This window comes from Phocoena phocoena, chromosome 1 (genome assembly GCF_963924675.1).
Source record: "Phocoena phocoena chromosome 1, mPhoPho1.1, whole genome shotgun sequence".
Taxonomy (NCBI): domain Eukaryota; kingdom Metazoa; phylum Chordata; class Mammalia; order Artiodactyla; family Phocoenidae; genus Phocoena; species Phocoena phocoena.
This window is the reverse complement of record NC_089219.1, coordinates 20,513,352-20,540,354: the sequence shown is the minus strand read 5'-3', so window position 1 is coordinate 20,540,354 and position 27,003 is coordinate 20,513,352. Positions and strand designations below refer to the sequence as shown.

Genomic DNA, 27,003 nt, shown 5'->3' with positions numbered 1-27,003 from the left:
GGGCCTCAAACAGGGCTCTGAAAATTTCCTAACGATGATGGTGGTGGCTGTCACTTATGGTTCGTTTTTTAAGCATAATTCTATTTAATCCTCACAACAGCCCCATGAAGTTGGACTAATCCTGCTCTCCACCTTCCCACCCCAATTACAATAGGGAAACTAAGGCTCAGAGAGGTTTCATCACCTGCTCAAAGTCAACTAGAAAGTGAAGGGGCCAGAATTTGAACCCGGGTACCCGTGTTCTAACTACTTCTCTCTCCTGCCTCTAACGGAGGCCTCGGTGGCCCTGTGCAAGCAGTGGAGTGTTGAGTGTGGACTGCAGAGCTTTCTGTAACCTCGTGGAGCAGATTTGGCAGTACTGTGTCAGCAGAGACAGCATCAGGGATGACCAGGCCTCTGGGCAGGAGTCAGGGTAATGATTCTGTGACAAGGAAGAGGGACATGTGCGACCCAGGCTGGCTCAGAGACCTGCTGCGGGGGGAGGTTGTGCTCCAGCTGGGGTAGAAGGGCTGCAGAGAGAGGGAGGGTGAGTGGGAGGGGCAGTCCTTGGAGAGGGGAAAGGAAGGAGCAAGGCGGTTCATCTGGGGGACTTGGGCTCCATCTTCTACTCCCTGACTATTTTGGGCACAGGTGGATAATGACAGACTCGCAGGAGGCAAGCGCTCACTTAGAAAGGAAGGAAGAGGGCCTCCAGGGGTGTCATCCTTCTCTGTTCCCTTTCTGGGGGAGGGTTCTCTGGGCCAGGATTGGCAAATGTGGGGGGTGGGGAGGCACAACGCAATTGGGTCTGGAAATGTAAGATGTGCATGCATCCAAGTGCGTGTATCTGTTCAGATAAGGGTGAATTTCAAGAGGAGGAGGGCTGGGGGCTGTGAACGGACTCGTGTGTGTGTGTGTGTACTGTTAATGTGTGTGCGTGTGTCACTGTGTTCGCGTGTTTCTGTGTATGTGTGTGACTTGTGTGTCTGCTGTGTCCCCGTGTGTATATCCCCGAGTGTCTGTGACTGACTCTGTGTTTGTGTGTCTGACTGCGTACGTTGGGGTAAGCATCTATGTGCGTTTTTGTCCCTGTGTGACTCTGTGCGTCTGTGCCGTGTGTGTCTGTGTGTGACGCAGCACAAGCTTGTACGCCTGTGGGCCGGTGTGACCTAGTTTGTGGGTGACTCACAGGTAAGCGGGGAGAATCCAGGACGTGTCGGGTTAGATGAGGCTCTTTCCCACACTCCCCCTGCCCCCTCCTCAGCCTCTCCCTTTCCCAGCCCCACACACCTGATTTGGAAGGCACAGGTTAACCTGTGACAAATCCACCTATGGTCCGGGGCCCTGAAGAAGAGAGGGCTCTGGAAATGGGCATCTCTGCTGGCCTGGGAGAGGCATCCTGGGTCATTGGGGTGTGTCTTCAGAGGAAGGACAATATGGAGGAGGGCTATAGGCAGGCAGATTCCTGCATAGTTTGAAGAACATTCTAGCCATCACAACTATTCAGGGATGGGACGGGTCAGCTGTCAAATTGCGACCTCCCTGTCGCTAGAGGTATGCAAGCAGAAACAAATGATCACATGCTTGTGGAATGAATGACTATCGGGGGTGTTGTCCAGGGGCTGGATTACCAATGGCTTCCTCTGAAGCTGCTCTCCTGTTGCTTTGCCAAAGCCTATGGAGGCTTTCCAAATGTGGTTCCTGTTTTTATGTCTAATTCTTTGACTTCTGGACCCCTAGGATACCACCTCCAAGAGAAAATTGGCTTTGGATGAACCTAACCAGGGCCTAGCGCATCACGTGACATGATTAGTGCTGAATGAATGAATGAATAATTGACCTAGAACCCAGGCTTTGCCCCTTACCATCTGCTGTCACGGACAGGGAATCTCAGCGAATGGTAGTTGTTATTGTTATTCAGAAATGGAGATTAGACTTGGGACAGGGGCTCATCAAGGGGTGAAGCTCCATGTGCGGGGGAGCCTCAGCAAGGAGGACAGGGGAGAGGGTCAGGCCTCAGGGAAGGGCTGCAATCCAGGGCCTCAGGTGCCTGAGTGTGTCGCTCTCAGGAATTCTGGCCCGGGGAAAGGATTACGCATCCTTCTCAGTCCCTCACCTCCCCCATATACAAGGCTTTTCTGGGGCCACTCAGACCCCGTCCTGGGCCAGGCCACATGTTGTCACAGCCACCAGTGGTCCCCAAGTCAGGTCAGGCTTCCCTGGGCCTCATCCCCATTCATCTCTGCCCATCATAAAACCTGAGTCACTGCTGGGGCCACAAGACAGGGCCAAAGTTCTGGGTTCTACCAGCCTCTCAGGAGGGAGGAAAATAGAGAAGGAGGAGGGAAGTTGGGGGCATGGGTCCATTTCCGGCCTTAACTGCCCTTATAATGGTCTGGGGGCTGCCTCACAGAAAGGAGGAGCTGAAGACAGGCTGGTACTGAGGCTGATGTGGAACAAGCTGACCTTTTGGGTCCTTGAGGCCTGAGAATAGGATTGCCCTGCTCAGTGCAGCCTGGAAGTAGTAGTAGCTGACTGGCCCCTCCAGGACTGTATGGCCTCCTTTAAAAGTAAACCCCCAGGGGCTTCCCCCTCCAGGGGCTTCCCCCTCCAGGGGCTTCCCTGGTGGCGCAGTGGTTGAGAGTCCGCCTGCCGATGCAGGGGACATGGGTTCGTGCCCCGGTCCAGGAGGATCCCACATGCCGCAGAGCGGCTGGGCCCGTGAGCCATGGCCGCTGAGCCTGCGCGTCCGGAGCCTGTGCTCCGCAACGGGAGAGGCCACAACAGCGAGAGGCCCACGTACTGCAAAAAAAAAAAAAGAGGTGAAATAAAAGTAAACCCCCAAACCACAGAGTCTAAGTTTACCAGATACATCAGGGAATTTGATTCGGTGGTTAAGCACTTAGGATTGGGTTTAACTCTTGCCTCTGCTACTGTGTGACTCTGGGCAAGTTTCCTAACCTCTCTGAGCCTTCCCCCCCTCATGTGCAAAGTGGGAACATTTGTTTATAATTTTTTAAATTATTTATTTATTTGGCTGCGCTGGGTCTTAGTTGTGGCACGTGGGATCTTTTAGTTGCAGCATGCACATGGGATCTTGTTCCCTGACCAGGGATCAAATCCAGGCCCCTGGAATTGGGAGCACAGAGTCTTAACCACCAGACCACCAGGGAAGTCCCTTGTTTATAATTTATAAATAATTTATTCTGTTTTTTTAAATTGAGGTGTAGTTAATTAATAACAATTTATAATTGTTAGTTTCAGGTGTACAGCAAAGTGATTCAGTTATATGTATCTTCAGATTATTTTCCACTATAGGTTATTACAAGATATTGAATATAGTTCCCTTTGCTATACAGTAAATCTTTGTTGCTTATCTATTTTTTTTTTTTGCTTATCTATTTTATATATAGTAGTTTGTATCTGTTAATACCATACTCCTAATTTATCCCCTCCCCTTCCCCTTTGGTAACCATAAGTTTGTTTTCGATGTATGTGAGTCTGTTTCTGTTTTGCATATAGATTCATTTGTATTATTTATTTATTTATTTATTTATTTATTTATGACTGCATTGGACCTTCGTTGCTGTGCGCGGGCTTTCTCTAGTTGTGGCGAGCAGGGGCTACTCTCCATTGCGGTGTGTGGGCTTCTCATTGCGGTGGCTTCTCTTGTTGTGGAGCACAGGCTCTAGGCGCGTGGGCTTCAGTAGTTGTGGCTCATGGGCTCAGTAGTTGTGGCACACGGGCTTAGTTGCTCCACGGCATGTGGGATCTTCCCCGGCCAGGGCTTGAACCTGTGTCCCCTGCATTGGCAGGTGGATTCTTAACCCCTGTGCCACCAGGGAAGCCCCTGTATTATTTTTTAGATTTCATATTCAAGTGATATCATATAATGTTTGTCTTTCTCTGTCTGACTTACTTCACTAAGTATAATACTCCATGTTGCTGCAAATGGCAATATTTCATTCTTTTTTACAGTTGAGTAATATTCCATTGTATTTACATACCACATCTTCTTAAGCCAGTCGTCTGTTGATGGGCAATTGGGTTGCTTCCATGTCTTGGCTATTGTTAAGAGTGCTGCTATGAACATTGGGGTGCATGTATCTTTTTGAATTAGAGTTTTCATCTTTTCTGAATATATACCCGGGAGTGGGATTGCTGGATCATATGGTAGCTCTATTTTTAGTTTTTTAAGAAACCTCCATACTGTTTTCCATAGTGAATAATTTGTTCTTTACGAGGAAGCTTATGAGCCAGTGTTTTAGTTTATAAAGTGAGTTTTTTTCTTTTAACATCTATTTCTTTTTTTAAAATTTTAATTGGGGTATAGTTGCTTTACAATGTTGTGACAGTTTCTGCTGTACAACAAAGTGAATCAGCTATATGTATACATATATCCCCTCCTTCTTAGACCTCCGTCCCCACCATCCCACCCATCTAGGTCACCACAGAGCACTGAGCTGAGCTCCCTGTGCTATATAGCAGTTTCCCACTAGCTAGCTATTTTACACTCAGCAGTGTATATATGTCAATCCCAATCTCCCAGTTCCTCCCACTTCCCCTTCCCCCCTCCACCATGTCCACACGTCCGTTCTCTACGTCTGTGTCTCTATTCTTGCCCTGCAAATAGATTCATCTGTACCATTTTTCTAGATTCCACGTATATGCGTTAATATACGATATCTGTTTTTCTCATAAAGTGAGTTTTTATTCTCTCTTACTGGATGCTGACAATAACCCTGTGAACCCAGCATATACTCTTGTTATTCCAGTTTTGTGCCTGGGGGCCCTGAAGCTTGCCGGGGAGAAGTGGCTGCCCAAGGTCATCCTGCTAGTGAGTGACAGGGCCAGGGGGAACCCAACTTTGCTGGAGGCCAAAGCTGTCTTTCCTTACCTTCCTTTATAGTGATCAGAAACACGGTCAGAACATCACTTGCCTAATTCTCAGTTTTTCGGTTTTCTAGTTTTCAGCTCCTGGAGGACTAGCCGCAGGGCTCCTTGGGCAGAGTCCCAGCCCCATCCGCAGACCAGTGGGTCAGACCCATATGCCTTTCTGCTCTCTCCCTTCTCTCTCCTTCTAGGCTTAGCCCTTAGCTTCACCCCTTGAAGGACCCTGGCAAAGGAGAACACCTGAAAGTAGGGAGAGGGGTGGGAGATCTGAGAGTATCGTGCCCGGTTTACAGATGAAGAAACAAAGGCTCCAAAGCTCACATGATTTGCCTGTGGTTACTCAGCCTGACCCTGGCAGGGGGAGTGATTCTGCACTGCAGACAGCCACCCTGACCACGCCCGACCCTGTCTCTCCTCTTCCCGGCACCCTCTGCAGTGATCTGGACCACAGTGAGCCAAGGACACCTCAGGACCCGTTGCTGGGGCCCAACAAGGAGGAGGCCAGTGGGCCCCCAGCTCGGGCCAAGGCCCGAGTGATGAGTACCACACTGACATGGCGGCAGTGGCCCCCTGCCCAGGAAGAGAGCAAACACCGTTTTCACAAGGTGTCCCTGGTATCAGGGGCCCAGCTGGAAGTCCGCCAGGAGGAGATGTCTGAGTATGGCCACCGTCGGGAGGAAATCAATGGCTTTGCTGCGCTGGAAGAAGAGACTATGAGTCACCAGGGTCCCAGGGACGGGGCTGGCTCCAAAAGCCTCCAGAGCCATGGGCCCATCTTCTCCAAAAAGTACACGCTGCCCCTCAAGGAGAAAAGGCCAGTGGGAAGGCCAAAGGAGGCTGTGGACCAGGGTGATGGCAGTCCCCAGGACCCCAGGACTGAGCCACCAAGCCCAGGAGCCACGGCCAAGACTGAGTTTTTGGCGCTGGTGCACGGGCCCCATGAGCCCAGGCCCAACCCAGGTGTGAGTCTCACTGGCGGGAACTCCCGGAGCCTCGAGGAACGGCGGGTGACACGCACTGGGCAGACTACCATGGTGGGGGGAGGGCACGTGCACCGACAGGTGAACAGCTCTGTGACGAACTCTGTGGGGCTAAGGCTCCCGAGCAAGGCCCTGCCCAGGGGCCGCAATGCTGCCCGCGTGGTGCAGGCAGTGGTGGTGAGCCCCCGAGCCAAGGACTCACCCAGCCGCAGCCAGGCCCTGGAGCTGCTAAGTAGCCTTGTGCCTGCTGGGTGGAGCCCACCCGCCAGCCGGCTTCCCAGGCCCCTGGCTGCTGTGACAAGGTGTCCAGGTCTGGCCAGCACAGAGGGTGCAGCCCTGGGGCAGCCGCCTGAGACGGGGACAGCAGAGCCAGAGGACGGATCTGTCCTGGCTCCCGCAGGCTTCCTGGACTATGCCCACCCGCCTCAGAACCAGGATGTCCCCGCAACCCACCCGGACCGAGACCAGGACAAAGCCCCAGATGCCAGGGTCTATGAGGTCCCAAGCGTGCAGAGAGCATCCAGCCCCACCCAGCTCCCTCTCCAGACCTCTCAGGGTCACACACCAGTACCCTCCTCTCCCAGACTCCAGACCCAAATCCCCTCCCTGGGCCTAGGTCACCCCCCAGAGCAGCCGGAAGTACCTACCCATGCTAGGGCCCAGCTGACTCTCGAGCCCAGGGGACCCCAGGCCTGGCCCTCTGTTGAAAGGGAAGGGCATCCAGATCCCCCTGCTGCCACCAGCCTGCCCACGGTGAAGCCTGAGGTTCTTACAGTCCCTGGACAATCTCTTGCTCCATCCTCTACAAGAAGGAAGGCTGTCACCAGCCCAGGAGGTCTTTCTGCTCCACCCTCCCCAAGGAATAATGTTGTTCAGGACTCTGAAAATGTCCCTATCTTCTCCCTTACCCAGAAAGATGTAGTGCAGAGCCCTGGGGTTCCTGCTGACTCATCCCCTAAAGCAACCAAGGTTGCCCAGGCCCCAGGAGGCAGCCATAGCACCCAAAAAGAGGTTGTCCAGAGTATTGAAGGCAGCCTTGCCCCTCCTCTCACCAAGGAGGAGGCTGGTCAAGGCCTGACAGCTCCTGCTGTCCCACCCCCCAAACAGGAAGGGGAGGTTCAGGAATCTGAGGAGAGCCCCATCTCATCTCCTACCCAAAAAGAGGTCCAGGGCCCTGGTGCTTCTACTGTCCCATATTCCACCCAGAAAGTAGTTGTCCAGGGCCCTACTGCTCTCATTGCCCCCTCCTCCTCAGGGGGCAAGGTATCCCTCAGCCCAGGAGGCCCCCCTGCCCCAAGGCTGATAGGAGCAGAGGCCAGCCTGGAGTCCCAGCTTGTCCCTGACTCCACCGAGGGCAAGACGTTCCCGGAGCCATCAAGGGAGGAGGAGGAGGTGGACCTGACCGCTGACCTGGAGATTTTCCTGGACACCCTGCGGAGTATGGAGCCCCCCGAGATCCTCCGCACTCACCGGCTGCCACGATCGCCCCGCTCCTCCTCCCTGGCCATATACGCCACGCTGCCTGCCATCGAGGAGGACCAGCCTGGGCCATGGGTGCTGGGACCCAGCCCCCAGGGGGTGCCCGCACTGGAAGCAAATGAAGAGGAAAAGGGAGAGCAGGAGGAGGAGGAACCACAGAACCCCTACCTGAGCGACAGTGAAAAGCTCCAGCGCAGGCAGGAGAAAGCCAGGCCCAGCCCCTCCTGGGACTCCCACCCTGCCCGAACCCCCCAGGTCTCTTGCTCTCTTCTGGAGATGATGAAGAAGCACACAGCAGGTGCCAAGGATGCCCACCCAGAAGTCGGGCCAGAGTGGCAGGCAGGCAGCCGGCCCACTTCCCGTCTTGGAGGCAGCCTTCTCTTTGGGGGCCTGGTGCCTGCCCTCAAGGAGGCCCCCACTTTGGAACCACTGGACACAAAACCATCCGCTCTACCGCCCCACAGGGCACCAGGGCTCAAGAAGGTGCCAGGACAGCTGCCCCTGCTCTACAGGGAAAGGCCACCTCCAGAGAAGCCCGCATGTGCCCAGTCCCCGGAGGGGTGGGTAAGTGAGGCCTTGGGTGGGCAATGCAGGGGGCCTGGCCTCATCTGGGCCAGGGTTTGGATGGTGTGAGGACCATGATACTGGGGGGCAGAGTCTCCAGGGGCCAGGGGCATGGGTCTGAGGTCTAGTTCAGTGTGACCACATTTCTCTGGGCCTCCGTCTCCCTATCCAAACAGCAGATTTGCACTGTAGATTCCAAACGGCTTGATATCTAGGAAGCTGGGGAAGGGGACAGCTTCCAGGGACAGAGTGATGAAGGTACCAGGGGGTTGGGAGCAAGTGTGGCATCCTTTGTGGGCCAGCTCTTTGGGGGTGGAGGGCCACAGGGAGGATGTGGGGTTCCTGGAATGGCAGGTTGGGGGAGACAGTAAGGAGGCAACCCCATAAGATCTATCACCGCTCTCCATTCCAGAGCTCCGCATTGAAGACCCAGGGCAAACTGAACACCAGGCCTGGAAAGGTAGGGAGTGGGGGGCAAATGGGTGGGGCAGCAGGAGGTGGGGGATCTGTGGACAGGGCCTGAGGACCCCCTCTGTGCCTTCTCCAGATGACGCTCTTCTCGGAGCCTGGCTGCCAAGGCAGCAGCAGGGAGGTTTGGGAAGACACTGCTGATGCTTCCGGCTGGGCCCACGTGGCTTCCATACGGGTGGTACGAGGCTGGTGAGTCCGGAGTTCCTGGCGGGGTCCTGCGTGTGAACCTGGGGGATGTGAGGGCAGTGGGAAGTGCCCAGTGAGAAGTGCCTGGCAGAAACCCCCTCAGCTACCCAGAGACCCTGTCTCGTGGGTACATCGTCTCCCCACTCAGTGACCCTAGGTCTTTGTGCCCGCAGCTGGGTGCTATACGAAGAGCCGGCGTTCCGGGGCCAGAAGCTGGTCCTGCCTGAAGGAGATGTGGAACTTGGAGCTCTGGGGCCAGCATGGAGTACCCAAGGCATTGGCTCCCTGAGGAGGGTTGTCCGGGTGAGTGGCTGGGTGTGGCGGACCAGGTTTTGCCCATCTACCCTAAGCCCCAGGCCCTGAGGAGGGAGACAGCCTCAGGTACCCAGAGTTGGAATTTCTGGGAGAGATCATATGGGATCGGAGCCTGGAGAGAGTTTATCATGTTCTCACCTGTAAAGTCCTGACCTCGGAGCCAGTGGGGAAGAAAAGGATTCTGGGTGTGCTCAGCCTGGCTTGGGGAGGCAGGGGCCAGGCAGAGGCCAAGCTCCAGTAGCTCCAGCTAGTGCTGGAGAAGGATTCAGTTAGAGCAACAGAAATGGGTAGGGGTGGCTGTGAGCACTCACCTCCCCAGCCCGGGCCCAAGCTTTCAGGCCCACGGCCAGAACCAAGGTGCCATGGACGTATGTTGATTCACGTGCTCACAGATGCTCTTTCATGTCAGCTGTGTGCCCGGCACCACACCAGGCAATGAGTAGGTTGGGAGATCTGCTCTCTGCCCTGTAGGACTCATGGTCAAGCTAGGGTATGAGGGCTGGGTTTGAAGCAGAAAAGCCATATAAACAGATTAGAGATTTAGAAACATCCCTCTGGTTGCCAGGAGGAGAAAAGACAGGGACTCTGGAGACAGGAAGACCAGGAAGGGCTGTGATTTCCAACCAAGGGGAGCCTCTGAATTTTGAGGGAGGGGTATGTGGTTTGAAAAGACATAGTCTTATTATAGTTACACATCTGTAAAGTGGGGGAAAATAATATTGTTTTCATAACACAAATTTACAAACTGCTAAAATTAAGCTTGACAAAGCCGTCTTGGCCACTGGGGAGACCCAGATGAGAACGCAAAGATCTAAGAGCAGGGCCTAGCCGACGTTTTAGGTTTTTTTTTAATTTGTTTTTTTTGTTGTTGTTGTTTTTAATGGAAGGACAAATAACCCTGAGTTCAGAGCTGTTGAAATCCTCCCGGTAAGAGAGGATCAGAATCTTAACTAGGGCAGTGGCCCAGCCACGCAAAGGAAGGGACAAGAATTTTCAAAGCCTCTCCGGAAACACACAAATATTTGTGGACAATTTATTGTGGGCTTCTCACAATAAATTCATCTTCACGTGGGAGGTAATGAGGTACAAGAGAAAAACAAGGGCTTTGAAGTCCAGTGGACCTGGGTTCCTTTGATTCATTCAGCACTGATTGGGTGCCTAGTGTGTATCAGGCACCTGGGACGTGCTGGGTTGCAAAGGTGAAGAAAAACTGCAGTGCTCTGTTCTTGGTCTTGCTACTTACAGGCTGTGTGCCCTGGGGCGGCCCACTTAACTTCACTGAGCCTCAATTTCCTAGCCTGCGAATGGCGCGTAATAACTCTCGTTGGGAAGACCAAATGAGAAGGGGTAGGACAGGCCCTTATATATATGCCTTGCACCCAGTAGGTGCTTCATAAACATTTGATGGAGTTAGTGAATGAAAATGGCCCTAGTGAGGAAGAAACACCCAGAATGCAGAGAGGACCTGCAGCTTCCTGGGATGAGGTACAGCTTCCTGGGTTAAGGAGGCCAGTCTGGACAGCCATAGAGATTTGTATGCAGTCTGGAATTGTATACAAAAGAAGGGTCAAAGTGAGACCTCAGGAAGTGGCTATCCCGCCCATCCCTCCACCAGGCTGGAAATGAGGCTCCCAGAGGCAAGGCAAAGGGCATGGCACTTGGCAGGCTCCTACTGGGAATTTTGGCCTCAGGTCCCAAAGGGCCAGTGCGGGACCAGTGAGGGCTTTGGTCCCAGGCTTGTCTGGCTGACCTTCAGAGAACACTCTAGTCATTTCTGGCTTCTGGGGAGAAGTCCCCAGCTGGACAGACTTGGGGAAGAAGGTGTGGGTGTGGCTGGTCTCTGAGGGCTGTTGCTTTATACTTCACTTTTCCACCCCTTTCCTTCCATAGGACTACATTACCCCAGAGATCAGCCTGTACTCTGAGGAGGGCCTCAAGGGGGAGCAAGTGAAGCTAACCAAGGCCTTGGAGGACCCCCAGGGCCTGGAGAGGCCTCTGCAGGTGGCATCTGCCACTGTCTCCGCGGGACTGTGAGTCTGGGCTGTTCTGGGAACCCTACATTTAACATTCACTGTGCTGGGTGCTGGGGACACAGAGGTGACGGGACATGGTTCCTGCCCTCAAGAAGTGCTCAGTCTACTGGTGGGGCCAGGCAAGTAAGCGGACGGTGGCAATCCAGAGTTCCAGGATGGAGAGACACGGGGCTGTAGGAGTACAGAACAGCACCAAACCAGCCTGAGGTCAGAGAAGCCTTCCTGGAGGAGGAGACTCCTCAGCTGGGACGAGTCAGCCCCAGAAGAATCTAAGTTCCATGAGGGCAGGGACTTTGTATGTTTTGTTCACTACTGTATCTCTGATGCCTGAAACAGGGCCTGGCATGGGGCAGATGCCCCTAAATATTTGTTAATTGAATGAATGGGGGAAAGAGTATACTAGCACCTGCAAAGGCCCAGAAGTGAGAGACTGACTTTGAAAGTTCACTCTGGCCAAAGAAAGCAGCAAGTGGGTAGACGTGAGGTCCAGGAGGAAGGCAGGGGGACAGGACAAAAGGCCTCTTTGTGCAGCTGGACTGTATTGTGAGGCTAATGGGGAATTACCCGGAGTTTTTTTTTTTTTTTTTTTTTTTTGCGGTACGCGGGCCTCTCACTGTTGTGGTCTCTCCCGTTGCGGAGCACAGGCTCGGCGGCCATGGCTCACGGGCCCAGCCGCTCCGCGGCATGTGGGATCTTCCCAGACCGGGGCACGAACCCGTGTCCCCTGCATCGGCAGGCGGATTCTCAACCCCTGCGCCACCAGGGAAGCCCTACCCGGAGTTTTTAAGCAGGTCCGGCTGCTGGAAAGGACTCTCAGCCGCTGTGTGCAATTAGAGAGGGCCGGGTCGGAGGAGGGGAGATCAATGGAGTGGCTGCTGCAGGAAATTATGGGGGCCTGAAATGTCCTCCAGAGTCCCCTTGATGGGGGCCTCTCCCCCAAAACTTCTTTCCCCCCTCTACCCCTTCCACCTCATCCACTAATCTGTGTTCCCAGGAGTCTGGGGTGCAGCTGCCTCTCTGCCTCCCCTCAGGTGGCTTCTATACCCCAAGCCCTTCTTTGAAGACACTCCCTGCATCCTGGAGCCTGGAGAGTACCCCACCCCAGAGGCCTGGGGTGCATCAGATCCCAGTGTGGGCTCCCTGAAGCCCATGAGATTGGTAAGGAGTAGGTGGTCCCAAACAGGCTTGTTCTGCAGTCTGGGTGAAGAGGCTGGGCCTGGGAGCTCCTATTGGGAATGGGATTGGAGGAGAGGGAGGATTAGTCCAGGGGTTGGGGGAGAGGGAGGACATAGGGTTGGCCATTTTTAGGGGCCCCAGGAACAAATAAACCCTAGGTCACCAGCCCCATCTGTCTTCCCGCACCTCTGGGCTGGTGTCTCAGCTCTGTCTCCTCTGCAGGGATGCCCAAGTGTGGAGAAGCCAGGGGAGCCCAAGGTAGGCATCTGGGCCTCAGGGTCAAAGAGGACCTTTGGGTGGGGTGTTTGTATGTGTGTGGCTATCACAGCCTGGACTAGAAGGTGGGAGAGGTGGGAGCTGGGGGCTAGAGGCTGGGCTGGGGAGGGGCGGGGTGGAAACCCGATGGGCTAACTGGGAACTGGCTTTTGATGTGTAAGGACCAGGTCAGAGGTCAGAGAAGAGACAGGAGTTAGGTAAGGGCTTGGGGCTCAGTGAGGGAGTGGGAGGGCTTAGCTCTGGGTTGATGCTGGGCAGAAGTCATCCTGGGGTGGCTGGGTGGGTCTGGGTCCAGATCACTCCCCACCAACCTCACACAGCTCCTCTCCCCCGCAGGCTGTAGTGTATGAGGCCCCAGGCTTTCAGGGCCAGAGCTGGGAAGTGAGCCGAGACATCTACAACCTGCAGCAGCCAGAGGACGGCCAGAGCCCCAGCTTGGCCTCTGTGGGGTCCCTGCAAGTTCTTGGGGGCTGGTGAGGACTCAGGACCCTTCCTTCTACCTCATCCTCTCCACTAGCCTCTACACTCCGGGATGGGAAGTGACCTGGTCTGCCTAGGGGTGGGGGCAGCTCTCTTACACATCCATGGGCTTCCTGTGACTGAGTCTGTTTGTCTGCCTCCCCCTTCCCCCAGCTGGGTGGGCTACGAGAAGGAGGGTTTCCGGGGTCACCAGTATCTGCTGGAGGAGGGAAAATACGCTGATTGGTCACATTGGGGAGGCTATAACAAGGCGCTGACCTCCCTGCGAATCATCCGGACGGTAAGCAAGAGCAACTGGGACATCCCTCTGCCTCTGGCCGCAGCCATACTTACCCCAGCACAATCTGTTGAGGGAAGAATTTGCGCCTCCTCTCCCTGTTCTCTAGAGCACCTGGAAGTGTTCCCTGAGGTCTAGCCTCTCTCCCTCCTAATGCCTTTCCCCAGCCCACACTGATCACCTCACCGCAAAGTCCCTTGGTGGACTGCGTCTTTGGGGTCTGGGCACTCCCAGGGGTTTCCGTCGGTGGGCGGGAGAAACCTGACTGTCCCTGGGGCCCAGGACTTCGGGGATCCGGAGGTGGTGCTGTTTGAGGCCATGGACTTTGAGGGGCATGGCGTGGAGGTGAGCGAGGCATTGCCGGATGTGGAGCTGGCGGGACACGGCCCCAGAACGCAGGCCATCCACGTGCTCAGCGGCGTGTGAGTGACGGAAGCTCAGGGAGCTGGGCCGGCCGGGGGCGGTTCCGCAGAGGTACTGGCTCCTCCACGCTGACCCGCGCCCCGCCCTTCCTGCAGGTGGGTGGCTTATGAGGAAGTGGGTTTCTCCGGGGAGCAGTACGTGCTGGAGAAGGGCGTGTACCGCAACTGCGACGACTGGGGCGCGAGCAACAGCGCCCTCGCCTCTCTGCAGCCGGTCCTGCAGGTGTGTGCCCGCCGCAGGAGCGGGGCCTCTTAGAGCGGAGGGGCTTGGCGTCCCCCAGCAGTGGTGGGCGGGACTGGAACAACCGGGCTTGGAGCTCCTGGGGGCGGGGCCTCCTGGAAGGGGCGGGGCTAATACGGACCTGGAGGGTGAGGGACCTGCGAAAAGGGTCGGGAATACTGAAACCAGAGGAATTGAGGCTGGGGGCTACCACACCCCTTAAATCTCGAAACTTCGGTCCCTCCCTTCAGGTCGGGGAGCACAATCTGCACTTTGTCTCAAAGGTAAGGAGCTGGTGGGGGGGCCTATGTCTCCTCTTCCCTCATTTCAAATCTCTCCCCCGCTTCCCCATTCTCTCTGTCCCACTCCATCACCCTCCTTCACTCTCATCTCTTCCCGTGTCTGCCGCCAGATTCAGCTTTTCTCCGGTCCGGACTTCCTGGGCGACCACATCTCCTTTGAGGATGACCAGACCTCTCTTCCCCCTTCCTTCCAGCCCCAATCTTGCCGGGTCCACGGCGGCAGGTGAGGAAGTGGGGAAGGGGAGACGGGGGCGGGAGGGGGGCGGGGGGCACCTGCACAGAAGCACTTAGCTCAGCTTGGAAATCGAGGCTGTAATTAGAGGTCTTTGTTGCAAATGATTTCCTTCCTTTGGCTTCCTTGAGATTAGCTATTCTATCCCAAATCATTCAATCTTAAAGCAAACAAAGCAAAATAAAGTTTTAGTAGAAAATGTAAAAACTGTAGACAGTATAGTGTAAATTAACAATAATTTATTATTACCTAATACCCAGTCCATGTTCGAATTCCTCCTGTTATCTCAAAAAATGCCTTTGTGAAATTGGTTTGTTTTCCTCAGGATCCAGACAAGGTCCACACATTGCATGTGGTCCATTTGATCTATAATGTATAACAGTACCTTTCCCTTCTTTTTATTTTATACCATTTACTCGTTTAAAGAACCCAATAATTTGCCCTGTAAATTTCCCATCTTCTGTATTTACCTGATTGCTTCCTGGTGGTGTTTTAATTTTGTTCCTCTGTGCCCCATACTTCCTGTAAACTGGTAGTTAGATCTAGAGGCTTGATGAGATCCAGGGTGTTTTGTTTTGTTTTGCTGGCAAGAAGACTATTAGAGGTGGTATGTATACTTCCCACGGCATCACATCAGGAGGCACATGTCTAGCTGTCCCATTTTTAATGATATTAAGATCCCTACATTATAAGATTCCTCTCTGACCTTTCACCTAAAGATTTTTAGCATCCATTGATGATAATTGCCTAGACCCATTATTTCTTTAGAGGTTACAAAATGATTTTCTAAGTTTTGTTATTCCCTATACATATATTGGCTGGAATACTTCTATAAAGAAGAACTTTCCCTTTTCAACTATTTGTTTACCTGAAATAGTTTATACAAAAAAGGCAGTTTGATCTTTTCCCAAGAATCAGTGTTTGCCCCTTTCTATCAATTTTCAGAATAATTTCTGAATTGGGGCCCTAGCAACCTCCAGAGCTGACCAATGAAGATTTTTTAAAGTATTGTTATGAACTCACGGGTTTTTTATGTATATGAAATGCTCCAGGCCCTTGGAGTCACTTGTTCTTTTGTGTACTCAAATTGTTTCATCTTTGGCAAATGGGAGCACCTCCAAATTGCTTCCTGGGTATTTTTTATATGACCCCAATAGTTTTTTTTATAACTTCCTTGTTTTTCTGGTACAGTAAGATGTTCCAGGATCATTTCGTACATTTTTTGCCTCAAACCAGGAATCATTTCCCAAAGAATCCTGGTTGCTTTTAATGCATAATGCTCTTTGGAGACCAAAATCTGCACGCTAGGTGTTTCAAAATTATAATACTGATATTACTACTAACAGTAAAAACCAGTGAATGCTGTTTGAGGTCTCTCTGTTGTTCTTTTTGTCCTCAGAACATTCACCTACATCCCATTAGGTATGTACAGTTCAAACTATTGTGTTTTTAAGACATTTGAAATAATACTTTTTTCTGTGCAGTTATGCCACCAACCTGATATACAGTTAGGTTCATTTATTTTGTTTATTTTAATTTTTATGAATACTTCTCATTTTTACTTAATTCTGTTTTCTAATTACATAAAATATTTGTAGTGTTCCTGTCTTAGTCAGCTTGAGCTACTATAACAGAATACCATACATTGGGTGGCTTAAACAACAGGAATTTATTTTCTCACAGATCTGGAGGCTGGAAGTCCAAGATCAAGGTGTTGGTTGACTTGGTTCCCTGGTGAGGGCTCTCTTCCTGGCTGGCAGATGGCTGCCTTCTTGCTGTGTCCTCACATGGCTGAGAAAGAGAGCTCCTATCTCTTCCTCTTCCTATAAGGACACTAATCCCATCATGGGGTCTCTAACCTTTTGATCTCATCTAAACCTAATTACCTCCCAAAGACCATCACATTGGAGGTTAGGACTTCAACATTGGAATTCTGGGGAGATACAAACATTCAGTCCATAATATTTCCAAAGTCAAGACTTAAAAAAACAATAGCTTTCATCTCTGTCCCTGCTACCTTTTCCACTCCCTCCCCCTATAGGTAATCTTTTGTGTGTGTGTGAGTGTGTGTGTGTGTGTGTGTGTGTGTGTGTTTAGTTTATTCATCCATTGTTTCTTTTTGAAGATATAAGCAAATATGCACTCATAAATTTACATATAATTATAGAAACCAAATATGGTTTTCCTCCTCCTCCATTTTCTTACACAAAAAGAAGCATACTACAATCTGGTAAATATACTAAAGACCACTGAATTGTACACTTTAAAAGAGTGAATTTTATGGTTTGTGAATTATATCTCAATTTTTTTAAAAGGAAGCATACTGTAAACACTGTTATGCACCTTGATTTTTTTTTTTTTTTTGCGGTACGCGGGCCTCTCACCACTGTGGCCCCTCCCGCTGCGGAGCACAGGCTCCGGATGCGCAAGCTCAGCGGCCACGACCCATGGGCCCAGCCGCTCCGCGGCACGTGGGATCCTCCCAGACCGGGGCACGAACCCGCGTCCCCCACACTGGCAGGCAGACCCTCACCCACTGCGCCGCCAGGGAAGCCCCACCTTGATTTTTTTACTTAACAGTTTGGATATCACTTTATATCCCTTTAAGAACTCTTCCTCATTCTTTTTGACTGCTATGTTACACTCCAGATTCTTAGTTTATTCAACTAATCCCCAATTGATGGACATGTGGCTGCTCCCACTCTGCCACTGCAAACAGTGTGTAATCCATAGCCTTATGTATGTGTCATTTCATGTTTTTGAAGGGTGTCCTTGGGATAGATTCTGAGAAATGGGATTGTTGAGTAATTGTGCATGGAGTTTTGCTTGATGTTGCCGAATTTCCCCCGAAGGGCGGTATGATTTCATTCAGTCCTTTCTTAAGTCTGACCTTAGTCCCTGCTGCTGCAATGCCCATTTATCCTTGGCCTCCCCTGGACCGGGGGATCCCCGTCAAGTCTGCATCTACTCTGCTGTATCTCAGGGGGGCCTGGGCAGGCCAAGGAGAGGGTGGGCTCAAATATCTACTGACATCCCCCCACTCTTCCCCTTCCTTCCCCAGCTGGATCCTGTTTGATGAGAAGAACTTTGAGGGTGAGCAGCACATTCTCTCTGAGGGCGAGTTCCCCACTCTCACAGCCATGGGCTGCCTGGCCTCCACGGTCCTGGGCTCTCTCCAGAAGGTGCCCCTGGTAAGTGCCCCACTCCAGTTTCAGGCACCCCTGAGGCAGGGCTTGCTGCTGGGGGAGCCCACACACAGAGCCTCTTCTCCCTGCTGAGTGGGCTTTGGGGCTTAAACCCAGTCTTCAGAACCACCCCAGGTCCCCTTGACCCCAGGGCTTCAAAGCCAGGTCAGCTTACTAGGGATTTATTGAGCCCCTGCTGAGATAGGTCCTGGAGCCCTGCAATATATCAGACACAGCCCTGCCTTCAAGGAACCCAGAAAGATTACAGCTCAGAGTGCTGTGTCCTGAAACTGAGGTGGGACAGGGCCAGGAGGGGCTAGCACTCAGGGGTGGGCTGGGAGCAGGGGTGACCAATGAGGTGGTGATTCTGGGCAGGGAGGAGTGGAACGGCAAGGTGGCTTTGCTGCATGGGGGGAACGGTGGGCGGGAGGAAGGCAGTGGGGCTGCTGCTACAGTGATCCAGGACAAATGATGATGTCCTGGACTAGGAAGACGTGGAGAGAAGTGACATGGGCTGATGAAGGACCTGGAGTCTGTAGGACTTGGTTATGAACTGGGTGGCCAGTGGGAGTGGCACAAGCAGAACAGCTGGTGTTTACTGTACCATGCTCTGGGCAGTGTTTAAAAGGCTTCCCATGCACTAAGGCATTTAATCCTCACCACAGCCCTATGAGCTATATAACTATTATCTTCTCCCTTTTTCTGACGTGAAAACTGAGGCACAGAGAGGTCACGTGACTTGCTTCAGGTCACGCAGCTGATAATAGACAGAGCCAGGTTCTGTACAGCTATATGCTGGGCTCTGAAGACAAACAGACCTGGTTCTGAAGCCTGGCCTTAGGGCCTTGAGCAAGTGATTTACCTTCTCTAGCCTCAGTTTCCCTCTAAGTGGGGATAATAATAACACCTGTTTATAGGGCTGTTGAGAAGTTATAATAAGATCAGGTAAAGCACTTGGCACAGAACCTGGCGTGTAGTAAGCCCTGGATAGAGAACTGCTATAATGACCAGTATTATTCTTGTCACTCATCTTAGAAGTGCCATTTACTGGGGAGGAGGTTTGAGGGGCAATGGGGGTTCTATCTGGCACATGCTACATCTGAGAACCTGGGGGACACCCAGCTGGCGGTGTCCAGGAGTCAGGGGCCCTGTGGGGTGGAGCTCAGGAGGGAAGAGAACCTGAAAGACCATTCTGGGAGTCGGGGTGTCTGGAACTAGAGGGACTGAGTCGGGGACTCTCGCGGCCTCACCCCTTCTCTGTGCCCCCGGCCGCAGCACTTTTCAGAGCCATCCATTTTCCTGTATGGCCTGGAGTGCTTCGAGGGGAAGGAGATCGAGCTCAGTGGGGAGCTGCGGAGCCTGCAAGCCGAGGGCTTCAACAACCACGTGCTGTCTGTGCGGATCAAGGGGGGCTTGTGAGTGTGCCGTGGGGATGCGGGGGCTGCGAGGGAGGGAGGGAGGTCAGGGGCCTCCAGATCTTCCCGCCACTTCTACTGCACTCCCCTCCACGCCAGGAGGGAGAGGGGGGAAGGGTCACTGGCCCTCAGGGCTTGGACCCCAGCCCGAGGTGCTCTCCAGGACCCTCCTCTACCCTGCAAACCCCAGAGCTCCCTCCCAGCCTCCCTCTCTACCCGCTTCCGGGACCTGAACCCCAGGCAGAGGAGTCGGGGCATGAGAGAGGAGGAGGTGGAGAATGTTCTGACGGCTGCTCCTCCTCTTCTACCTGCCTACCTGTCTGTCTTCCTCGCTGTGTCTGTGGCACTTGCTGGGCCCAGCTGGGTGCTGTGCCAGCACAGCGACTTCCGGGGCCGCCAGTGGCTGGTGGGCAGCTGCGAGATCACCAACTGGCTGACATACAGTGGGACCCAGAGGGTGGGCTCCCTCTACCCCATCAGGCAGGTAGGTAGCATGTCGGGTTGAGCACATCTGGGCCAGTCTGTCTGGCTGTTTGTCTGTCTGTGCGTTTCCCATGTTTCTCAAACTCAGCCTTTGTGTACTTTTGTCACAATTTTTGTCACACCATCATTCCTTTTGAACCGTTGTCTCCTTAATATTTTCCTCTAAACCAACTCACTTTTTTTTTTACTTTATCCTAAGGAGTAACGTCCGTAAGATCATGGGTTTGACGTGTATGATTTTTCCTTAATAGACATTGTGATAAATTCATTTCCATTAGATTTTTAACAATAAGGCTTATCCACATAAGCCTGAAAATTATCTCCTGTAACACCCACCAGTGGTAAGCACACTTCACTTTGAAACACTGTGTCTGTACTTGTGTTTCCGTATGTCTGTGAGTGCATGTCTGGACATGTGTCTCATTTATGTGCCTGTGCATTTATGTGGAGGCATGGCCACAGAGGTGTGTGTGTGTGTGTGTGTGTGCGCGCACACACGCGTGCCCATCTGAGGGCGTTTCTGTGTCTGTGATATCACTTGTATGCATGTGTCCTCTGGAGGTGATCTGTGGGGGGAGGTTTGTCATCCCCTCACCCTGTACATCTGTGAGAGTGTATTTATGACTGCACGTACCTGTACTTGTGACACCATTGAAAGTGCGTGTCTTTGTATGAGGAAACTTGTGTGGTCCCTATTTCAGACTCTTATAGCATCATTGCTAGAAGGAATCTTGGAGATTATCTCCAACCTTCACATTTTACAGATGGGGAAATAAAGGCCCAGAGAAGTGGACAAGAATTTGCTCTGCAATCTTCACGAGCATTTTACCTCCATGGGCCTCAGTTTCCTCATCTTTAAAATGGGCGTGCTATGTATGATAGAGTTGTTTACAGGGTTGAAGATAGTAATGATGTAAAGCCCTTAGAACAGTGCTTGAATGGTTAGCCACTCAACAAACCTTAGCCATGATTATTATTATTACTATTATTACTGTCACCACCATCCGAGACCCCCAGGTGATTTGTGGCCGAGCCAGGTCTGATGTCTGACAGCCCAGTGTCCGCCCTGCTGTGGTACCTCTTCAGCAGGGGTAGTGCGTGCATTTCTCTCTGTAAGTGTGTGTGCACATCTGTATTCCTATACACATCCAAACTTTCGGCAAACATAAGTGCCTGGCATGGAGTCGGCTGGGGGAGCAAATAGTGTGAGCGTACATGTCGATGTGTATCCATGTGTTTGTGACTGCGGCACTCCTGTACAACCATGTGGATCTTGGGTGTATCTGCCAGTGTTTCTGTGTGTATCTCTACAGATGTGGAACTGTGTGTGTGTGCACTACGTATGTGCCCCCGGCATATGTGTGAGAAAGAAGGGGTGACTTAGAAGCAGGGTCGAGGATGGTTTGGGGCAGGAGGGAGAGCTTGGAAGCTTGGGATACTGGAGGGTCCAGAGTTGAGGGCACTGGGGGCCCAAGTGGGAGTATCCCTGCCCAGAGACCCCTGACTCTCAGCTCCCCCCACTCACCAGCGCCGGGCTTATTTCCACCTCTGGAATGCGGCACTGGGGGGATTCCTGGCAGTGCCAGACCACGTGGAGGACATGAAGGCGGGCCGCGTGGTGGTCTCTGAGCCCCAAGCTGGAGGCAGCTGTATCTGGTACTACGAGGATGGGCTGCTGAAGAACCAGGTACCAGTTTAGGGACTGGGACAGGGTCACCAGGGCCCCAGACCCTCACAAGCCTACCTTTGGGACTCCTAGCCTGTTCCCAGTCAGGAACAGGACCCAGCCTTTGGCCAGAGAGACAGAGAGATACACAAACACCAAGACCCTGGTGGAGGTGGAGAATGCAGGCTGTGTACCCCTGGGCAGTTTGGGCTCTTCTCTGGGCCTGTCTCCCATCTGCAAAACAAGAGTGTTGAACCAGATGCTTCTAAGGGACCACTCAGCTCTGATATCCTGTGACAGATTTGGATCCTATTAATAATGATAGATCTACTCCACAAACATTTCCTGAGCACCTGCTATGTGCCAGGCCCTGTTCTAGGTGCTGGGAATATAACAGTGAGAAGACAGAAACAACTCCTGCCCTCCTGAAGCTTGCATCCTAGTGGGGAGAGAAAGAAACAAATGAGTAAAATATCTTAGTACCTTAGGTGTTAAAAAGTGCAATAGAGGAAAAATACAATAAGAAAGGAAAATAGGAAGTATCAGTAGCTCTGGCAAGGGGAGCCCTTCCTGAGAAGGTGGCATTGCAGGGAGGCACCTTGCAGGTTTCTTCATGTGAATGCCTCATGTAATCCCTAGAGGGCACTATGGAGCAAGTTCTATTATACTTCCCATTTTATAGGTGAGGAAACGAGCACAGAGAAGTTAAGTAACTGGCTGAAAGTCACATAGCCAGTAAGTATGTGGAAGCTTGTCTGCTGCTAAAGCCTGCGCTTCAGGAGTCAGTCATGGAAGGCTTCCTGGAGGAGCTCGTATTTTTTCAGCCCTTTTATGGTTTCTCACATTAAACCCTCACAACAGCCGTCCCCAAGGAAACCAGAGCTCAGAAGGATTAGGAGATTTGCCCAGAGTCACAGTCCATACAAGCCAGGGTTCAAAGCTGGGTGTGTCAATGGTGTCTTGGGTTTGGTGGAGTCTCTGTGGGGAAGGCCAGTGCCTGACGACCTCCTGGGGCCTCAGGTGGCCCCCACCATGAGCCTGCAGGTGATTGGCACCCCCAGCACCGGCTCCAAGGTAGTGCTGTGGGCTGAGAGCCGCCTGCCCCGCCAGACGTGGAGCATCAGTGAATCAGGCCATATCTGCAGCCAGATGTTTGAAGGCTGGATCCTAGATGTGAAGGGTAAGTTGGGCATGTGTGTGGGAGAAGGCCCCTGCAGGCAGCAGAGTCCCCAGCTCTCTCTGACCATCTCCCCATCTCTTACCCCCTCCCCCAGGTGGCCAGGGCTACGACCGGGACCACGCAGTGCTGTGGGAGCTGGCCAAGGACAGGGCGTCCCAGATCTGGACTGTCCATGTGCTTTGAACCTCCCCCCACCCCCAGCCCTGGAGGCTCTCCCTGGGATGAAATGTTTTTATAGGGTTTTTTGTTGTAACATAAACTTTTATAATATGCTCCCAGGTATCCTCATCTCTGTGCACCTTGGTATTTGGGGATGGGAGTGAAGATTTGTTCACCTGCCTTCTTACTTGCCTGCACTCAGGTGGGCTTCTTCCCTCCCAGCTCCAGTTCTGGGGCCCAGGTAAGGCCCCCGTCTGCCACAGAGGGAACAGTGGGACCAGGCTAACCACTGAGTGTGGTCTTGTATGCAGTCACCCCAAATGATGTGTTCTCAGGTCCTGCTCTGAGCCAGGTTTGGCACTGGGCTGTGGGGACACAAATATGAACCAAGCCCCTTGGTCCCCGCCCTCAAGCCACTCACAGTCCAGTGGAGGATCCCGATGGGAACGGTGATACACTCAGTGACTGGGTGAGAATGGAAGTGGAGGGATGCACAGGGGAGGAGCCTAAACCTTTTAGGGGCACAGGGCAGGGAACACTGCTCGAAGGAGGGAACCCTCAGCTAAGATGTGGAGGATGAGAAGGAGTCAGCCAGGCTAAAGGGTGGCAGAGGGATGCAGACAAGTCCAGGGGCGGAAACTGGGAAGTGCAGTTTGCAGATGCAGACTCAGTGGGCGGGATGGGAAAGGCAAGTGGGAGCCACACCTCAAAGGGCCTTGCCCACCCGGGCTCCTCTCAATTCCCCCCAACTCTGGTCTCAAGTCCTAAAGGTTTGGCCCCCAAGAAGCCAGAACAGGGGGTCTTGGTCCCTAACCCAGCTCAGAGAGGGCAGGACATAGTCTTTCAATCTGGTAGACACTTGTCTGGTAGACACTTGTCCCCTTGGCCAACGCCCTCCAGGAAGAGGCAGATGGTCGAGGCCCTTGGGGGCTTCTCCAGAGTTCCCTTCCTACTCTTCAGCTCCCAGTTCCACCAGCCCGCACCCAGGAGGGTTGTCCTTCCTGCCTTCCCAGCCCATGGGTAGGCAGGGAAGAAATGGACAGTGGCCTCTTCGTCTTTTTCAGTCCCCAGTGGTTGGGGACTTGAAGACAGGAGGATGGCTGTGAGGCTGGGAACCCCTATAGGCTGGTGTGTGTGGGGGGGTGCTTCTCTCTGAATCTGTCATTCTGAGGACACCGAGGCAGTGGAGTGGGGGGCTCTCTGAGCCTCCGCAACTGGGGATGTCCAGGGTCTGGGAGGGTGTGGGGGTGGGGTCCTCTGGGACCATCATTCCCAAACTCGCAGGGACAGGTAAGCAAATGCAACTAAAGGGAGGGTGAAGATGGCAAGTTCCGCGTCGTGTCCCTGCAAGGGGATTCGAAGGGGAAGGGCCTCCGCATGTGGACTTCGGCGCAAGGCAGGTGAGGTGCGAGCTCGCTGGTGCCACCTCGCCTGCTGATGGGGCTATAGGTAGCCCCTTGGTGCTGCTGCAGACCTGGCTCTTTGGGCCTGGTGACGTCCAGTGACCACACACGGGACCCCACTCCAAGTACATGACAACTTTATTGAGCCCTGGCTGGGTGGTGCTTGCCCCTCCGTGTCAGTATCTCGCTGTGTCGGCCATGGCCCCCCAGGCTCTACGTGTCAATTCCCACAACCTGCTCACCTCTAGCATCAGCCCCTCCCCAGGATGGGGCAGGGAGGGGCTTCTCTTGCTAGTGATGGTGGCAGCTGTCCTTGGGGCACGGGGCTAGGGCTGGGCTGGGGCGTGTCACCTCATCTGAGGTGGAAGAGCTGGATGAGGATGTTAGTCAAGAAGACAAGGGTGCTGCCGCCGCCCAGGCTGCCGAGGGCTGGGGCCCCATTCCTGGGTTTCTGGGTGGTGGTCTGGTTTCCCAAGACTCCAGTTTGTATCTGCAAGAGAAGTGCGGCAAGTTCATGGGGGGTTGAAGTTCGTGTTTGTTGCTTAGAGACAGTTCCCCCACCCCAAGTAGTTCTCAGTTCCCTGCCCCAGTGACCACAACTTCTACCACAAGGTCCTGTGGGGATGGTTGGCTGCTTCCTGCCTCAACACAGGCAGGGTCAGAGGCAGTTACCGGTCCACGTCCCACAGAACCTTCCTTTCACGTCCCCCAGACCACCAGCTCCTCCAGCATGTAGGAGATAGGGGAGCCTGTGGCCCCAGCCCTTGACCGTCCAGGGCCTGAGCCTCCCTGAACCTCAGTTTCTTCATCTTGCGAATGGGGAGAAGAGCCCGTCACAGTCATGGGGGTCACATGAGACAGGGCTGGTGAGAAGGCACCTGGCAAAGTGTAGGTGGGTGGGGAGGGTGTGACTTCTCCCCTGAGAAGGTAGCAGGTGGTGATCAAGCTGTTCTCAATGCTTGATCAGGCTGCAACTAGAACTGCCCCTCATGGAGATTAAGCTGTTCTCGATGCTTGATCAAGCTGTTCCTGATCGAAAACTGGACGGTTCCCATGTCCCACACCGACTAACACGTGAGATGCCACCAAAGCTGCCTCTTGGAATAGCAGGTGATCTCAAGACTCTACCTGTTTCCGGAGTGGGAGATTTCTATCTTAGCATTGCCAAACGCGCGGGCGCCTCTCCCGGGGGGTTTCCTGCCACCTCCAGAACCGGATCAGGCTCCATTTGAACATTTCCCGGCCCCCTCCCATAGGACCGTTTCCCCAGGTTCCCTGTGGGTTGATGCCATCCTCTCTCAGGGCTGTCTTCCCAAGCCTCTTAATCCCCTGTTATTCCACAGCACCCCTTGGGTGCCTCAGTATGCCTGGCACCCTGTAAGTGCTCCCCAGCCTCGGGTACAGGAGACAGTCCTGCTCAGGGGCAGCCCTCAAACGGGCTGATCCCAACCAGACGGACTGAAGGCTGGGAGTCAGGCCCCCTGAGCCCATGGTTCCCCTGCTGGAGCCTCTGCTCCCATGGAAGAAGGCTGGGTGCCCAGGAGCCTACATGCCCTCTCCTCCATGCCGGGCAGATCTGGGGAGTCCTGGGTGATGGTGCTGGGGGCTCTGGGGTGCTGCTCTTACCTGAGTCATAATCAAGAGGCTGATGGTGAATAGGAGGAAGAGGAAGCCTTTCATCTTGGGAGTCTCTCAATGGCCCTCTTTGTAGCAGCTTTTGGAGATGAACGCAGGGCTGTCTGCAGGCCTCTTTTGGCTTGGCTGCTTTTGAACGAGAAGGAGGCAGGGAGGCGGGGTGGAGGGAGAGGAAGGAGGGCCTACAGGGTGGGGTGGGGTGCTACTGCTTTTCTACAGACCTTGGGGTGGAGCGTGCCAGGCCCTAGGTTCTATAGCCCTGGCAGATGGCGGGTTCTGGAGAGGGACTGAGGCACATCCCAGGGGATGGGAGGTAGGCATCCACGAGGCACCTGTGGGGCAGTAAATAGAACCCTGGGCTTGGAGTCATGCATAGCGGGGATTGAATCTTGGTTTAATCACATAGCAACTCCGAGACCCTGGGCCAGAAACTGTCCGTCTCTGAGCCTTTAACAAAAGAGCTGCCAGAGAATTAAATACAGTATAATTAAAAGGAGATTGGGGCAGGGGATAGGTGCTGAAAGAGAAAAGGCTGGGATAAATTTAGGTTTCAGGATAAGGTTGTAGACTGTTCCACAGGTTCAGAATGAAGGATTGGGGAGCATGAAAATTTGGGGTGGTGGGGGAGGAGATTCCTGTGAAAACAAAGGAGCACTGTGTTAGGAATCCAGAAAGCTAGCTTCTAGGTAAGCCCATTCCCCCTGGGCCTCAGGTTTCGCATTTCAAGTGAGAAGACTGAAGCGGATTATTTCTGAAGTTTATTAAGACCTAGCATCTTGTGATTTGGATGAAGAAAATAACAGATTGTGTATGTCAATCTCAGATGGATAGGAGGAGGGCTAGTGGAGGGTCGAGAAGTTAATAAACTGCTGGGGAAGGGGTTTGGGGTGGGGTGGCTGTGAAGTTCTAGCCAGGGGTGGGGGATGAGGTGAATCACAAAGGTGCCTGGACAGTGCTCCATTCTTTATACATTTTATTCTCTCAGTGGGGTTCTGCAGTAGGTTTCATAATTATCCCCATTTTCCTGATGAAGAAACTGAGGCTTGGATATTAAGTGACTTGTCCAAGGTAATAAAAGTTGGAGCCAGTTTCATGTGTAATTGAATCCAGGTATGTCTGAAGCTGCAGCCATGTATGTAACCTCTGGGGCTTTCCTAGAAGTCACCAATTAAGTCTTGGTTCCCTGACTGGCTCCCTCCTGGAGGACCCAGGGATCAGCTCTACAGCCCAGCTCCAGCCCCACTTACTCTCCCTTCCTTAGTCTATTCTATGTCTCATTTGCATGCCAGATAGTGAGAAAAATAAAACCTCTCACTTCCCTTCTATGCTTTTGTGTCTCATGTATCAAGCCTCAGAAAAACCTGTGTGGGCCTTTAGGGCCTCCAGCCCTGGCTAAAAAGAAACAGAAAAGAACTGAAAGTCAAGGCTGGAGAGAGAAAGCCAGGAAATGGCGAGAGAGGGGTAGGAATCTCGCCCTGGGGAGGTGGGTAGGGAAGGAAGTGGGTGGAGCCCTCAACTACCTGTCACTGCCCACCCCCATCAGCTCCTTCCCCAGAGGCCTTTCCTGACCCTCTTGTTCAAGTCTCAGCTGC

General features: G+C 53.1%; 1 protein-coding gene across 1 annotated transcript in view; it reads left to right on the top strand.

Moving 5' to 3' along the window:
* Positions 1–22,397, top strand: part of CRYBG2 (crystallin beta-gamma domain containing 2) — a 28,164-nt gene extending 5,767 nt beyond the window's left edge. The window contains 19 exon segments of the mRNA XM_065876110.1: positions 5,309–7,895; positions 8,308–8,355; positions 8,443–8,555; positions 8,726–8,855; positions 10,758–10,897; positions 11,932–12,058; positions 12,299–12,334; positions 12,689–12,825; positions 12,986–13,112; positions 13,392–13,531; positions 13,628–13,754; positions 14,003–14,035; positions 14,164–14,276; positions 17,347–17,476; positions 18,746–18,885; positions 19,246–19,369; positions 20,897–21,055; positions 22,055–22,214; positions 22,309–22,397. Coding sequence (XP_065732182.1) covers positions 5,309–7,895; positions 8,308–8,355; positions 8,443–8,555; positions 8,726–8,855; positions 10,758–10,897; positions 11,932–12,058; positions 12,299–12,334; positions 12,689–12,825; positions 12,986–13,112; positions 13,392–13,531; positions 13,628–13,754; positions 14,003–14,035; positions 14,164–14,276; positions 17,347–17,476; positions 18,746–18,885; positions 19,246–19,369; positions 20,897–21,055; positions 22,055–22,214; positions 22,309–22,397 — 4,660 coding nt within the window.
* The last annotated feature ends 4,606 nt before the right edge of the window (positions 22,398–27,003 follow it).